Raw genomic sequence first — 13,799 nt, forward strand, 5'->3', positions numbered from 1 at the left:
ACAATAATTAAAGTGTTACGGCATTTTAAATAATATTATATATAAGAATATAACATTGATATTAATTCAGCCAAATTAGATAACCAGGGTGTATTTTTTGATTTGGATGTAAGAAATTAAAACAATAATTTCAATGCTAAAATTTCAATTTAGCCATAAATCAGATCTGCTCAATAATTTTCAAATATTCATATTAAACAGAAAAACTATTCGGCAGAATCCAAACTCTCATTGAGCAGCAAGACACCAGTACTTCCTGTTGACTGTACAATACAGAGCAGGATTTAACTAACAGAAGAGCGGAGGTTCATCTACAGCTACAAACAAACTACAGACGATGAGGAGAGCGGGACGTCTCTGTCTGCTGTAACCAGGCAACCAGGGAGCTGAAGAGGCTGCTGCTGCTGATGAAGAAGATGATGAAGATGCTGAAGATGATGTTGCTGTTAGAAGCCTTTAAATGAAACACAAGAGAAACACCAGCAGTTCCACACCAGACAGAGAGCGGGATGACCAGAGCCAGGCAACGGCTGTTTTTGAGATGACGTCACGGAATTGAATCCAAATTAATTTCACCGAATGACAGTGAGGTGATGTTTTATCTCAAAAACAGAAAGAACGGAGGGTTGATGTTTCTATTTCTGAACTCCACGTTGTTTGTGTCCACTTCGCACAAACAGTTTGCCTGACTGTGGTCACGTCCATGAGGCCAGTTGCATAAAGAAAACTCTAATACTTTAATCTGCCTATTCTGGAAAACTGCAGGGATTTAAAAAGATAAGGAATATTTAATACTGCTGAGAAACAATAAGAAACAAATTCAAGGGTTGAGACAACCAACTTATTTTCTTCTTGTCGCTCTGAGAACACGTTTCAATCGTTCATTATTCACAATAGATGTGGGGGTGAAAGAAGTGAGTTTGATCAATTCAGCTCCGTCAGGATGTTGTTGGTGCCATTGTTAAAATTATCAACATGAAAAATGTTATGAGAGAGTAAAATAATGATATCAAACCTATTGGAGAAAAACATATTTCTTATGCAACTGGGCCTCAAAGCCCTTTAGCAAGGCAGGGCAGGCTGGGTGTGGAGGTGTCTCCTCATGCCTCACCTGAAGGCCGGTAACAGTGAGGCGGCGGGCGTCGTTCACCGGAGCTACGACCGGAACCAGGAAGGGGCTGTCGGGTATGTGCTGGTCGTTAAACTTCACCGAAATCTCATAATCACCTGGAGACGAGGAGCAAAGAAAGAAACTGTACTTTATTCTGATAGAACTCAGTTTTATTTTGAAATGTATACAGGAAGTTATATCATTATTATCATCAGAGTAAAGAGTGTTGTCTCTACCAGGCTCCTGAGCGATGTACGAGACGCCACAGGATCCGTCTTTGCGGTCGTCGAATGAGATCTCCGCCCTGCTTGGTCCCTCCATGGCGATGGACAGGCCGCCGGCCCCCGCCTCCCTCGTCCAGATGCTGAACTCAGCTGTTGAGCAAGAAACATTTATATATAAGTCCAGGATTTCTCTGCCGCTCCTGAACTCCCCTGAAGTGTCAAGTCTGTTTGGGTTGCGTATATATTCACCTGGCTCTCCTGCCTGTGCTCCCTCCAGTCCCGGACCTCCTGCTCTCACCTTGGACGCCCCGCCCTCTCCCAGCGGCCCCACGGTGAACTGGAAAGGGCTGCCTGGCACGTGCACGCCCCTGTACCTCACACTCACACTGTGCACGCCCATCTCTGTGGGCACGAACCGCACACAGTAGGTGTCGTTTCCAACGGCGACCAGCTCGGCGGGCTGATTCGCTCCGGAGGGGGACGTGACCTCCGCAGTGACGTCCTTCATGTCGATCGCTGTAAACACAGACAGAAGATGTGGCGTCGACGCAGCAGGCAGAAAGTACCATGATGCATTGTGTGTGCGTGCTGTGTGACGTCTTCTGATTTCTGTGATTTATTCAATGTGTCACTCAAACCCAAACAAAATAAAGCTGAAACAGATGAGAAGAGATCTCACACACAAACAGCTGCAACATAACAAAACCTATGTGCTGCCCAGTAAAGTTTATTTTTCCGAGGGCTCTGTAACGCACCCTCCACCCCTCCACCGCTCACTGAGCAGCCGGCATCAACAACACAAACACCCTTCACGTCCTTCTCTCTGCCCGCGAGCACCAGACCAGAGAGGCCGGAGATGAGGCGGACGCGCCCAGGGGAGAGGCTCCGACCCGAGACAACAGCGGAGGGACGAGCCCCGCGACCGCTGGAGCTGCCAGACCACCAGAGGGAGCAGTAGGAGCGGGAGCAGGAGTGAGAGAGGAGCTGCCGAGACAAGACCAGGAGGAACCAGCTCACTGGAGGAAGAGGAGGAGGATGACCAGAAGGAGGCGAGAGGACGGGGAGGCGAAGGAAGGAAAACACACAGAAGAGGGAAAGGAGGAGGATGAAGAGGAGGTATGAGCGAAGGGGGACAGAAGGTGAAGGAGGAGAAAATTAAGATAAACTGAGGGAGAAAAGGGAAGAAGAGAAGGCACGTGGGTTAGAGGAAAAGAAACAAGAGAGGAACAAGAAAGAGTCAAGGAGAAAGAGGACGGGTGAGACGAAGGGAAGAATGGAAGGAGAGGGAAGAAAAGATGATAAAAGAAAGATGAGACAGGACAAAGTCAGAAAAAGACAGTTTTAGAAAAGACAGAGCAGCTCTGGTGACGCAGGACGTTTTTGTCTGAAAGTTTCCTCCAGATTTGCCGAATGTTTTTACAGTCAGAGTGAAATGTGTAGTGTGTGTGTGTGTGTGTGTGTGTGTGTGTGTGTGTGTGTGTGTGTGTGTACCTGGTATCTTCAGACTGAGGTCACACACACTCCCCACGCTGGCGACAGATGCTGCCTTCTGTCGTCGAGTGATGCTCTCCCGGATACGACCCTCGCCCGTCACCCGCACTGTGAACGGACTTCCTGTTGACAAACACACGCACCTCTATTTGTCCGAGAAGATATTTCCCAGTGTTCTTCACTAAATGTCTCGACACACACATTTATTATATAGTTATATGGTCGTCATAGTGTCTTTGATTTAACCTGGGACGTGCTCCTCAGCGAAGCGGATCGAGACAATGTAGTTTCCAGGTTCAGTCGGACAGTAAGTGACTCCACACGTCCCGTCCTCCATGTCCTCCGTCTGGATGTCCACCTTACTGGGACCTTCGATGGACAGAGCCAGGCCTCCATAACCTGGACATGCAGATAAATCGAGTCAACACTGTCTAAGGTTAAAGACACGTGACAGTTTCTACGGCTCGCTGCAACTGACCGGCCTCTCGTGTGTCCACCACGAAGCTGGCATTGTTGAATGTGGTCCCCTGGACGAGGCCGTCGCCGTGAGCCTTGACTCGGGTGGCGTCGCCGATTTCAGACTGGACGACCATGATGGTGATGGGACTGTTGGGGATGTGCTGACCGTTCTTCAGGATGCTGACGCGGTGCTCGCCCACCTCCCGGGGGATGAAGGAGATCCCTGAGAGGAGGAAGAAGAAGAGGATAAAAAGGACATTTTAAAATAAATACAGATTTTAATAACTTTTAAATGTGTATTTTTTAACGTGTTGTACCAATATGGTTGTTAGCCATCCTCTTCAGCAGGCAGGGCTCATCACGGCCGGATGGCGACCGGATGCTGGCGGTCAGCACACTGAGGTCCGTCTCGTTTATATCCAGAGAGAAATCTGCCGCTGAGCCCAGTTTGACATGAGAGCGCCGCTGGTTGTCCTCTGAAACGCACAAACACAGAGGTGAGACACGGTAAGTCGGATTATTGCTTAGACAAAATAACTCTTGACTGCAGAATAAAAGACAAGGTTTGTTTTCCCGGAGGTTCGGGTGAATGTTCATTGGATCTGTGTGTTTTTGCGTGTCGGTGTGCGGACCGACCGGTGATCCTGGCGGTGAACGGGCTGCCGGCGATGTGGTCGTTGTTGTATTTGACCAGGATGTTGTAGTCTCCGGGCAGAGTGGGCAGGTAGCTCACGCTGCACGTCCCGTCCTTGTTGTCCACGCAGCTGATCTCCGCTTTGGACGGACCCTCGATGGCCAAGTCCAGCCCGCCTGGACAGACACAAACAGTTGATACAGAATGTAAAAAATCAAATTTAGAGATAACATTTTAATTTAGAAAGATTACGACAATCGCTCCAATGTAGGTTTTTATTAGGCTAAAAATGAAATGACAGACTCATTTCACTGTGACCTTTGACCCCTGTATTCTAATCAGCTAATCTTTGAGTCTTTTAAGTTCAACTGAACTTGAAGAAATTCAAAGTGTTCTTGAGATATCGTGTTTAAAAAGATAGAACGGACAGAAAAACCCGACACGGGGGAATTTAACGCCCAAACATTCTTGGCATCAAACCCAAAATGTGAGAATTTGCTTCCTCTTGTCTGACTTATGTCATATTTACTGTTGGTCAGACACAACAGGAAGTCCCCTCTGGATTTAAACCGATGATCTACTCCTTCCTCCCGTACCTTCGGAGGCGTCCTCTGTAAACACGGTGAACGTGGCCATCTTTTTGGCAACGCCGTAGCTCAGACCTGGACCGTAGGCGGTGACGTTGGGACTGCTGGCATGGTTCACATAGAACTGAAGGGGAGACTCTGAAACACACACAAACACACACATTCAACAACACAACAACAACAAGGGTTGATAAAAATCTGACTGAAGATGTGAATCAGTGTCTCGTGTTGGGAGTCGCTGACCAGTGGAATGGAGGCAGATACAGAAAGAGACGTCAGGTTTGGACACACAGATTAAAGTCAAACCACAAGCTCAGAAGTGACGTATGCTGTGGTCCCCGTGAGGACGTCTGGTCAAGGTGTGTGTGAGAAAACCCAGATTCTCAGGGTCTATCGTCATTACAGGCTGATTGTTAATCGTTTTCTCCTGCTGGTTGAAAATAAGCAATAAACACACGCGCTCTTCTTAATCACAAACATGCACGGTGCACACCTTCTGTTTACCGTAGAGACGGAACACTAATCACCGACTCTCTCCGTGTTCCTTCCCGTCTATGACGTCATCGTCCAAACACCCCGACAGCAGAATGACGTCAGAGGAAAAGGCTGCAGGTTCTGTCCTGCTCACCATGTGTCTACAGCTCACCTCTCCACCTGCACACTGTTGTGAAAGATGTGTGTGTGTGTGTGTGTGTGTGTGTGTGTGTGTGTGTGTGTGTGTGTGTGTGTGTTGTGCAAACCTGGGATGTGTGTGCCGTTGTATTTGATGTGCATCTCGTGCAGGCCAGCCTCAGTAGGTGAGTACTGAACAGTGACCGTCCCGTCCAGGTTGTCTGTGATCAGTGGCTGAGCAGATTTACCTGAAGGCATCAGCACCTCACCTGAGACACACAGAGAAATAAACAACAGATTTATGTTTGAGATTTTACTAGTTTCAAAAAAAACTGCTGGTTATCGAAACATTTTGCTGAAGGACTTAATTTAAAAATTAGCCGGCAATCACTTGATGTTTGCAGTTAATTGGGACAAAGTCATTAAATTTAAACATCTTTTCTAAAACTCTCTCATCATCCACCCGTCTCTTACCGGTGATTTCACCCTTCCTGAAAGAAAACGGTATCACCATGTCGAACGACCGGAAGCCGCTTCCATTGACGCTGCTGCTGATTGGCTCGTAGTTCTCTGACGTCACCTGGAGGAGACAGACACACACACACACACATAGACTTTAACGTGCCATTCAACACTCGAGCGCTTCCTGTCCGCCTCAGCGACCTGCGTTAGAAACATGCTGCTGCTACCGCATCCAAGCCCCGCCCACACAGGGGGCATCCTGGGAAGTGTAGCGATGGAGCAGGAAGAAAGAGGAAGAGGATGATGATGATGGTGGTGATGATGATGAGGTGACTCTGTGATGCAGCCACAGCGATGAGGAGTGCACTGAGGGAGGGGGAGGGAGGGAGAGAGAGAGAGAGAGAGAGAGAGAGAGAGAGAGAGAGAGACCACCACAACAAATCTCCTGGAGAAGAAAAAAAAAAGAGAAAAACCCTTTAACCATAGCAACGCCTTCTGCATCTCGCTAACACGTGATGAGGTTAGAAGTTTGCTGCGATCCCATTGGCTGAGACAAAAAGGTGAAGTGATGGCAGAGGAAGCAAAGCAGTCGAGCGAGTACACTTTAGAATGGAGAGAGCGAGGTCAGGTTTGAACCAGCAGCCAAACACCTGCAACAGAGAGGAGCAGAGTGCCTGCGTGTGTGTGTCAGTGTGTGTGTGTGTGTGATGTTCCTGTTATACTGTTTATATGAGGAACATTTATTGTGTTGTGAGTCTGCAGTTTGTATTTGTGTGTTTAAACATGCTCATTAGTGTTTTGAATGTTCGTGTGAATCCGACAATCCATCAAAAGGTCATTTTGTCCAAATCATAAAAACATTGTGTGTATTAAAGCTTGTTGGTAGCATGCTTACACACGTGTCTGTGTGTGTGTGTGTGTGTGTGTGTGTGTGTGTGTGTGTGTGTGTGTGTGTGTGTGTGTGTGTGTGTGTGTGTGTTTATGCATGTGTGTGTTTTGGGGGTACCCAGGGCTGAAACCCAGCTCCAGGGGGAGCGGCCTTTTGCTGTTGAGACATCTGCTCTTGCATCATGGGTACCTCATCAGTAGCCTGAAGACACAACATTAAGGGTTAACATCTGACCTAGTACACAAACATGCTCACACACACACACACATGCACACAACCTTTGTACATACGTGTGGAGGTTTCTCCATATTTACAGTTCGGAGTGTAAGTGGAAATTCTCATTCCTCCACTACCATTTATTTTTCGTGCTCACTTCATGTTTGGATTCTTATCAGATAACACAGGCGTTATTTAAAAACAGCACATATCGGTTTGATTCAAGGTTTTTCCATTTACGGAAGTTTGTCGTGAAATAAAAAACTATTCACAGCATCCTCACTTTAGTTCTAGTGTTTCAAACTTTTGCTCAGTGCTGAATGTTCAGTAAACAAACTTTGGTCACGCTCATACGCTACACTGCCATTTAGTTCAGGTTCAAAATCAAAGAAAAATCAAAGTGGAATTGAATTAGTTCACTTCAAAGACTCTTCTGATCTTAATTTTAAATCTGGAACACATGTTAGCGACGGAAAGATAGGAAGCACAATTTATACATTTTAAATTGACATTTGCTGAGGCCTCATGGGTAAATCCTGGTGTGTGACCTAAAGGCACAAAATGAAGGTTAATCTGGAACCAACTTAAAAGGTCAACCAAAGATTTCTCTTACAGCTGCAGAGAGAAAACTCACGACCACGATACAACAGAGACCTTTTCAATCCATCTGCACTTAAAATGCATGAACTTTATGTATATTACACAAATCAAGGTCCAGACTTGGTGAGTGGAAGTGAACAGAAATGAACTACTGTCAGGAATGAAGAAAAAATACATCAATAATCAATAAATAAATCTAAAACTTATCAAAACTCGGTCCTTTTGAACCATTCTCAACCCCTAATCAATGTCTCCTGTCTCCATGATGTCCTCCACTCAGAGCTGCTGCAACAAACAACCAACTCAACCAATCGTCCAGTTTTTGTTCACAACTCTGTGTCTCACCATGACTTTGAAGGGGCTGCGCGGGATGTTCTCTCCTCCAAAGCGCACGTAGATGACGTAGTTCCCAGGAGCGGGCGCAGTGTAGAAGATGTCGAAGGTCCCGTCCTCGTTCTCCAGCACCTCGGCCTCCACCTCGCTGCCGTCGGGCTGAACCACCACACAGCTCACCTTCCCCCTCCCGGCGCCCTTGGCGTTCACCACGAGGCCCAGCTCCTCGCCTATGGCCACCGTGGGGCCGACACCGGGACCTGAGGGGAGGACATTTAATCAGGGTTTGTGGACGCCATGATTTTTGAATCATTATGCATCTTCAGCAGTCACGTACCTGTGACGGTGCACTTGCTGGCGTCTCCAGTTGCCGTGGCACGGACTCTGTAGGGCGAGGCAGGGATGTCGTCGCCACCGTACTTTATCACAATGGTGTAGCGGCCGGCGCGGTCCGGGATGTAAGACACCCCGTATGTACCGTCACCGTTGTCATGGATACTGGGCTGCTTAGTTTTACCATCCTGGTCCTGCCATGAAAGGGGGGGGGGGAGAAATTTGAGTCTGTTATCTGTCCTCAAGGTCTCCGTGGAGATGAGGACGCACCTGGAACTTCCTCAACGTCCGGCCGCATCCAAATTATTCATTTATGTTCGCAAAATATATATTGGCTATACTGTTAATATATATTAATTATACTGTTAATATATATTAATTAACCTTGGGACCCCGAGGTTGGTGTAGGGACAGAAGGTGTCATAACACAGATTGTAAAACTCCATGCGGCTCATTTGTGATCTGTGATATTGAGCAATGTTAAATAAAACTCAAGATAGTTTTAATGAGATCATTATTTGTGTAATTATGAGTGTGTGTTACTCACGGTGATGACTACGCTCAGTTGGCCCTGGCCGGCGTCCTTGGCGTCGATGTTGAACTCGACGGGGAAGCTGGCGGGGACGCCGCTGGTCAGCCCGGGGCCGCTGGCTCGCACTTTACTGGCATCATGAGTGGGCAGAACCCGAAACTTGAAGGGACTGAAAAGGACACAAGTTACCAAGAGTAAGTAAGAGTTACTAGACTGACGTCAGAGCCCCTGAGCAAGGCACTGAAACAACCACTGCAGCCACCAGGGGGAATTCTGCTAATTATAATTCTGCTATAACCAGAAATACCGTCCTCTGGTTGTGTGTCTCCACCGAACACTGCAGTTTCTGTCTACATTTGTGTTTTTTTCCCCAGACTCATGAGGTAAAATACCTTTAACCACTGAAATCTAATCACTTCATCTTTGAGTCCAAATGACAACTGGAAAAAATGTGAGCAGACTTCAGATATCATAAAATATTGAATCTTTTATTTCCATCAAGGTCCTGACTCAGCTCCTGTCAAGAACCCTCACATTAGTACTTCTGTAGTGCAGTACTGCTGAGTACCTGCGTGGGACGTCCTCCTCTGCGTACTTGACAGCCACAGAGTACGGCCCCTCCACAGATGGGGTGTAGGACACAGTGTGGGTCCCGTCTCCGTTGTCTTTCACCTCAACAGGCTCAGCGATGCCTTTAGGAGCCGTGACGGCCACAGCCAGGGGGGCCACGCCCGCCTTCCTGCAGTCAACCGTGAAGGATTGTGGGATATTGTTCCGGACCCCTGACCCCACGCCAGGACCGGTCACTTTGACCTTACTGGAGTCCACCACGTCCTTCACTGGGACTTTGAATGGACTTCCTGGAGAGAACAGGAAAAGGAGATGCTGGTCACAAAAACAACAGGAAAAAAAAAATCCTACAAATTATAATAATATCATGTTTTTAAAAAAATAAAAAAAAGAAAGAAAGAAATCTGCTCTGACCGAGGATGTGCTCTCCTCCGTAGGTGATGTTGACGTCGTAGAGTCCGGGGGTTAAAGGAACGTACTCCACGCTGCAGCTGCCATCTTTGTTGTCCTTACAAGACATCTTGGACTCTGACGGACCCTCCACAGTGATGCCGAGGCCCCCGATACCCGCCCCTCTGTTCACAGATAAATGCAACAAAGATCAGATAACAGAGACATCGTACTGTAAAAGCGATGTCCGTTAACGGCCGTACCTGGTGACGATGTTGAACTTGTTGGGTTTGTCGGTCAGGGCTTGTTGGAGCCCGGGGCCAGTAGCCACCACCTTGCTGGGATCACATCCCTCTGACACAGTGACCCTGAACGGGCTCTTGGGAACCGGCGTGTCGTCGTACAAAACCTGGACGCTGTGGACGCCTGAAATAAAACGCACCAAGATGGACAGCGGCTGAGGAACAAGACATGTGGAGTTCTTACATTATTATTATGTGTTTTATTTAGATACTGAAGTTTGAACACACAGGTTCAGGGGTGTTACCATTCTCAAAAGGAGTGTATTCGATGTTATACGTCCCATCGGCCATGTCGTTGACCTGACAGTCCGTCAGCGCTCCGGACGGGTTCCTGACCTCGGCCTTCACGTGGTCTCCACCTCGCCGGCTCAGGGGACGAGCGTCCACCGTGAAATCTGTAGAGGCTTCTCTGAAAATAGCTGCAGGAGAGCGGAAGGGAGGTATAAAGATGAATTACCTGTTCACATCATGAACAGAATTGTGATAAATATGTATAAATGAGTCATTTGTTCTCTCAAATTCAAGTTTAAACAGCTCCACAGATGGACCGTACTGCACCTTGTCCCTCCACTCCGGGTCCAAACACTTTGACTTTCGAGGTGTCGACAGCAGGATCCACCATCACCTTGGCGGGGAAACCAGGGACGGTCTTTCCTCCGTACTTCAGCAGGAGCGTGTACATTCCAGAGGTCAGAGGGACATACGTGGCCGCGTAGGTTCCGTCTTTGTTGTCCACCACCTCCGTCTTAGCTTTCACACCTGGAACAACACGTCTCACTTTTACATTGTCATAGCAGAACCAAGGATGGAATTTGGTTTCTGGCTTCAGGGCAGCCATTTGTTTCACTTCATTTTAGCACAGTCGCTGATTCTCCATCATAGCGGACCTGAGGCCTTCACAGTGAACACACCTGCACAATCTTTTTCAAGGACAATCAAACAAATGCAAAACTCCCAAAGATGCATAAATGAAAATGAGACGTTGACCAGTCTAACAGCCAGACCTTCACTATTAACACGTGTATTGTTTTTACTTCATTATTTCCTAATCATTATGGGCGGCACGTTCTGCAGAAATTTAAATCTGTCATGTTTACACCTCTCTCCTAAGTCGTCCTCAGAAAGTGAGCTTATTTTACAAATGTCGAACGTAACTTGGAAACTAAAATACAGGCTGTGTGATTTAAAGTTACCGGAGCCTGGTGCAGAGCCAGTGGGGCTGGTGGGGGAGGAGTCTGGCACCGCCTCCAGGCTGAGTTGACCCGGTCCAGCCCGAGAACAGTCCACATTCACCACACTGGTCTCACCAACCTGCACAGACAACAATCTGGATCACCACTGCATTCTCAAGAGACATTTTCTCACTGAACCTGGAAAAAGTCATATTCCATCCACATGTAGCTTAATGTTTAAATCTTCATTTCCTCTCTCGACCCTCACCTTGGCTCTCTTCAGGCCCGACCCTGACGCCACCACCTTGGAGGGGTCAAAGGGCATCTGGATGTCTGCTCTGAACGGCGAGCCGGGGATGTGGACCTCCTCAAACAGGATGTTGACCAGATAGTCTCCAGGCTCCGTGGGCAAGTAAGAGACAGAGCAGGTCCCGTCTCCGTTGTCCGAACACTCGATCTTGGCTTCGGTCGGCCCCTCCACCGTCAGCCCCAGACCTCCGGTGCCAGCCCCCTTGGTGTCGATGGTGAACTCGGCAGGGTTCCCCACCAAACCTCCTTTCAGGCCCGGACCAAAAGCCTTCACCTTGAGGGAGGGAACAACAGTGAGGTCATGCAGCCACTTTTATTATATTCTAACTTGTTAATTTCACCTTTTTTGTGACATTATTATTTTATCGTTGTTATTCAATGACTCACATATTTTCATGTGTTATGGATGGTTGTCATGGATACTGAATGGCATCAGAAGCTGATGTTACCTTGCTTGGATCTGGAGGCAGCTGGGCCTCTACAGGGAAGGGGCTCCCAGGGATGGGGTGTCCGTCGTAGGACACGTTGACAGCATACAGGCCCTCCTCTGTGGGGGTGTAACGGACCAAACTGACATCTGCCTTGTTGGGCTGAGGCTCCACTTTACATGGTACGGCACGCTGACTGGGACTCAGCTGTAAACACACAAGAACTGTTGAGGTCTGGTGAATTTCTTTGTTTTTAATATTATATCAACCATAAGCTGAGTCTGGCTCTCACCAGCGCCACCTCCAGTTGACCTTGACCTCCTGCACCCTTGGTGTCAATCATAAACTGCTGCACCTGATCGACCTCCACTCCTGAAATCATAATTATGCAATGATGTACTAGTGAGCAATCCTGTGCAGACCTCCACTAACACTAAATACTTGTTCGGATAGTTTTTCCTCAGCAGATTGCTGGAAATGTATTTGCAGATAGAAATTTCAATGGCAAAGACTGAGGAGTTCTTACTTCCATCCAGGTTGTCCACAGTGACCTTGTCGAGGTCCAGCGGGGCGGCCACCCCGACCGTGAATGGGCTCTTGGCGATGGGATCTCCTCCAAACTTCACAGAGATTGTGGTATCCCCCTGGAGACGGATTCAACACACAGGTCAAGATAAGCAGTCTGCGCTGGTGAGTCAACTTTGAGAAAAACATTCAAGAAGGTTTTTGTCGATTTGTCATCACAGCTGAGGAGGATTTGATCATTTTCTCTAATTTTCCAGAGACAAGACAGTGTGAGTGTTTTATCAGTGAACCTATTCAACAGATGCATATTTAATAAATCTGCTCCACATGCACTGCTTTTTATTTGATGTACCGTGGAATACAGTGCTGAGTTTATTTTATATCCCCCAGTGAACGTAACCGCTGAGCAGCTGATTGTTTGGAGTACCTGTGAGACGGGCGTGTACTTGACAGTGTGAGAGTAGTCGTAGTTGTCGATGACGTCAAAGTCTTTGACGGGAGAGGTGAAGGAAACGTCCAGCGGCGCCTTACCGGCTCCTTTAGTCAACACTGTGAAATGAGTCGGCTTTCCACTCTCCACACCTGCACAGGTAGAGGAGGAGAGAGAGATGTAAAGTCAGATAAGACCAAGAGCTGTGTGTGTGTGTGTGTGTGTGTGTGTGTGTGTGTGTGTGTGTGTGTGTGTGTGTGTGTGTGTGTGTGTGTGTGTGTCTCACCAGTGCGAGCCAGTCCAGGTCCCTCTGCTTTAACCTTCGATGCATCGTGCGAAGGAGCAACTTTGACACTGAAGGGGCTCTGTGGTACTTCCTGTGTGAAATTATTCAAATCCAGTCAACATCTGAAACTACACTAGACTGTGTGTGTGTGTGTGTGTGTGTGTGTGTGTGTGTGTGTTAATACCTTGTCTGTGAACAGGACTTTAACGGTGAGTCTTCCCGCAGCAGGTGGGATGTATTTGACGGTGAACGTGTCGTTGGCGTTGGGGATGATGTCAAAATCCACGTCAGCCTCTTTGTCACCGACCATGTTGGCTTCACATTTAATGCCCACGCTGACATCACCTGAAAAAATATTCACACGATATTTGCACTGAGCGTTGGCAAATCAGATGAACAACCATATCTTGTGACATGTTATTACAGTTATTTTAATTTCTTAACCTCCCGGTGTGACAGCAAACTTTCTGAGGAACACAAGAGGGTGCTGGAAGTTGTGTTTTCCATCTGCCCACCCATCTAGATAATTTTATTCACGTCAGCAGCACTTTGCCGCTGGGATGCTACAAAGACATGAGCGCTAATGTAAACAACAAACCAACCATTCAGCACAATCTGCGTTCGCTGCAGCCGAGCGCAGCCATCAATCACAGCGCAGGAATTCAGAGTATGAGAGGAATGACACAGGAAACCAACAGACAACAGAACCAGGTCAGATTCAGAGCAGGAGGAGAAACTACTGACAACTCATCTCTCTCTCTCTCTCTTTAGACTTCGCCTGCCCCCACATAGCTCGCTCGCCCAGGAGGAGCAATCAGCACAATGTGGTTTGACAAGTGTGTTGATACAGTGCATCATAAACAATGACCTGTTGTGCACAAGAATAGAAAGAGTTATTTCTGCC

General features: G+C 47.6%; 1 protein-coding gene across 2 annotated transcripts in view; it reads right to left on the reverse strand.

Annotated features, from left to right (window-relative positions):
• flnbl (filamin B, like) overlaps positions 1–13,799 on the reverse strand; it is a 47,727-nt gene that overhangs the window by 3,593 nt on the left and 30,335 nt on the right. Inside the window, exons 17-44 of one of the 2 annotated variants that reach the window (XM_069516522.1) lie at positions 13,080–13,240; positions 12,896–12,986; positions 12,607–12,761; positions 12,181–12,298; positions 11,947–12,026; positions 11,676–11,861; positions 11,186–11,500; positions 10,939–11,056; positions 10,304–10,504; positions 9,991–10,164; positions 9,707–9,869; positions 9,468–9,628; positions 9,052–9,343; positions 8,499–8,652; positions 7,956–8,145; positions 7,631–7,878; positions 6,587–6,670; positions 5,593–5,698; positions 5,247–5,387; positions 4,516–4,644; positions 3,922–4,095; positions 3,603–3,761; positions 3,305–3,508; positions 3,073–3,225; positions 2,827–2,949; positions 1,585–1,851; positions 1,348–1,485; positions 1,112–1,227 (exon numbers count right to left, since the gene is read on the reverse strand). In XM_069516522.1, the coding sequence (XP_069372623.1) occupies positions 1,112–1,227; positions 1,348–1,485; positions 1,585–1,851; positions 2,827–2,949; positions 3,073–3,225; positions 3,305–3,508; positions 3,603–3,761; positions 3,922–4,095; positions 4,516–4,644; positions 5,247–5,387; positions 5,593–5,698; positions 6,587–6,670; positions 7,631–7,878; positions 7,956–8,145; positions 8,499–8,652; positions 9,052–9,343; positions 9,468–9,628; positions 9,707–9,869; positions 9,991–10,164; positions 10,304–10,504; positions 10,939–11,056; positions 11,186–11,500; positions 11,676–11,861; positions 11,947–12,026; positions 12,181–12,298; positions 12,607–12,761; positions 12,896–12,986; positions 13,080–13,240 (4,601 nt within the window). The remainder of the gene's footprint in view (positions 1–1,111; positions 1,228–1,347; positions 1,486–1,584; positions 1,852–2,826; positions 2,950–3,072; positions 3,226–3,304; positions 3,509–3,602; positions 3,762–3,921; positions 4,096–4,515; positions 4,645–5,246; positions 5,388–5,592; positions 5,699–6,586; positions 6,671–7,630; positions 7,879–7,955; positions 8,146–8,498; positions 8,653–9,051; positions 9,344–9,467; positions 9,629–9,706; positions 9,870–9,990; positions 10,165–10,303; positions 10,505–10,938; positions 11,057–11,185; positions 11,501–11,675; positions 11,862–11,946; positions 12,027–12,180; positions 12,299–12,606; positions 12,762–12,895; positions 12,987–13,079; positions 13,241–13,799) is intronic. The other variant, XM_069516528.1, reaches the window with a different exon arrangement.

Source organism: Paralichthys olivaceus, chromosome 2, assembly GCF_024713975.1.
Source record: "Paralichthys olivaceus isolate ysfri-2021 chromosome 2, ASM2471397v2, whole genome shotgun sequence".
NCBI lineage: Eukaryota > Metazoa > Chordata > Actinopteri > Pleuronectiformes > Paralichthyidae > Paralichthys > Paralichthys olivaceus.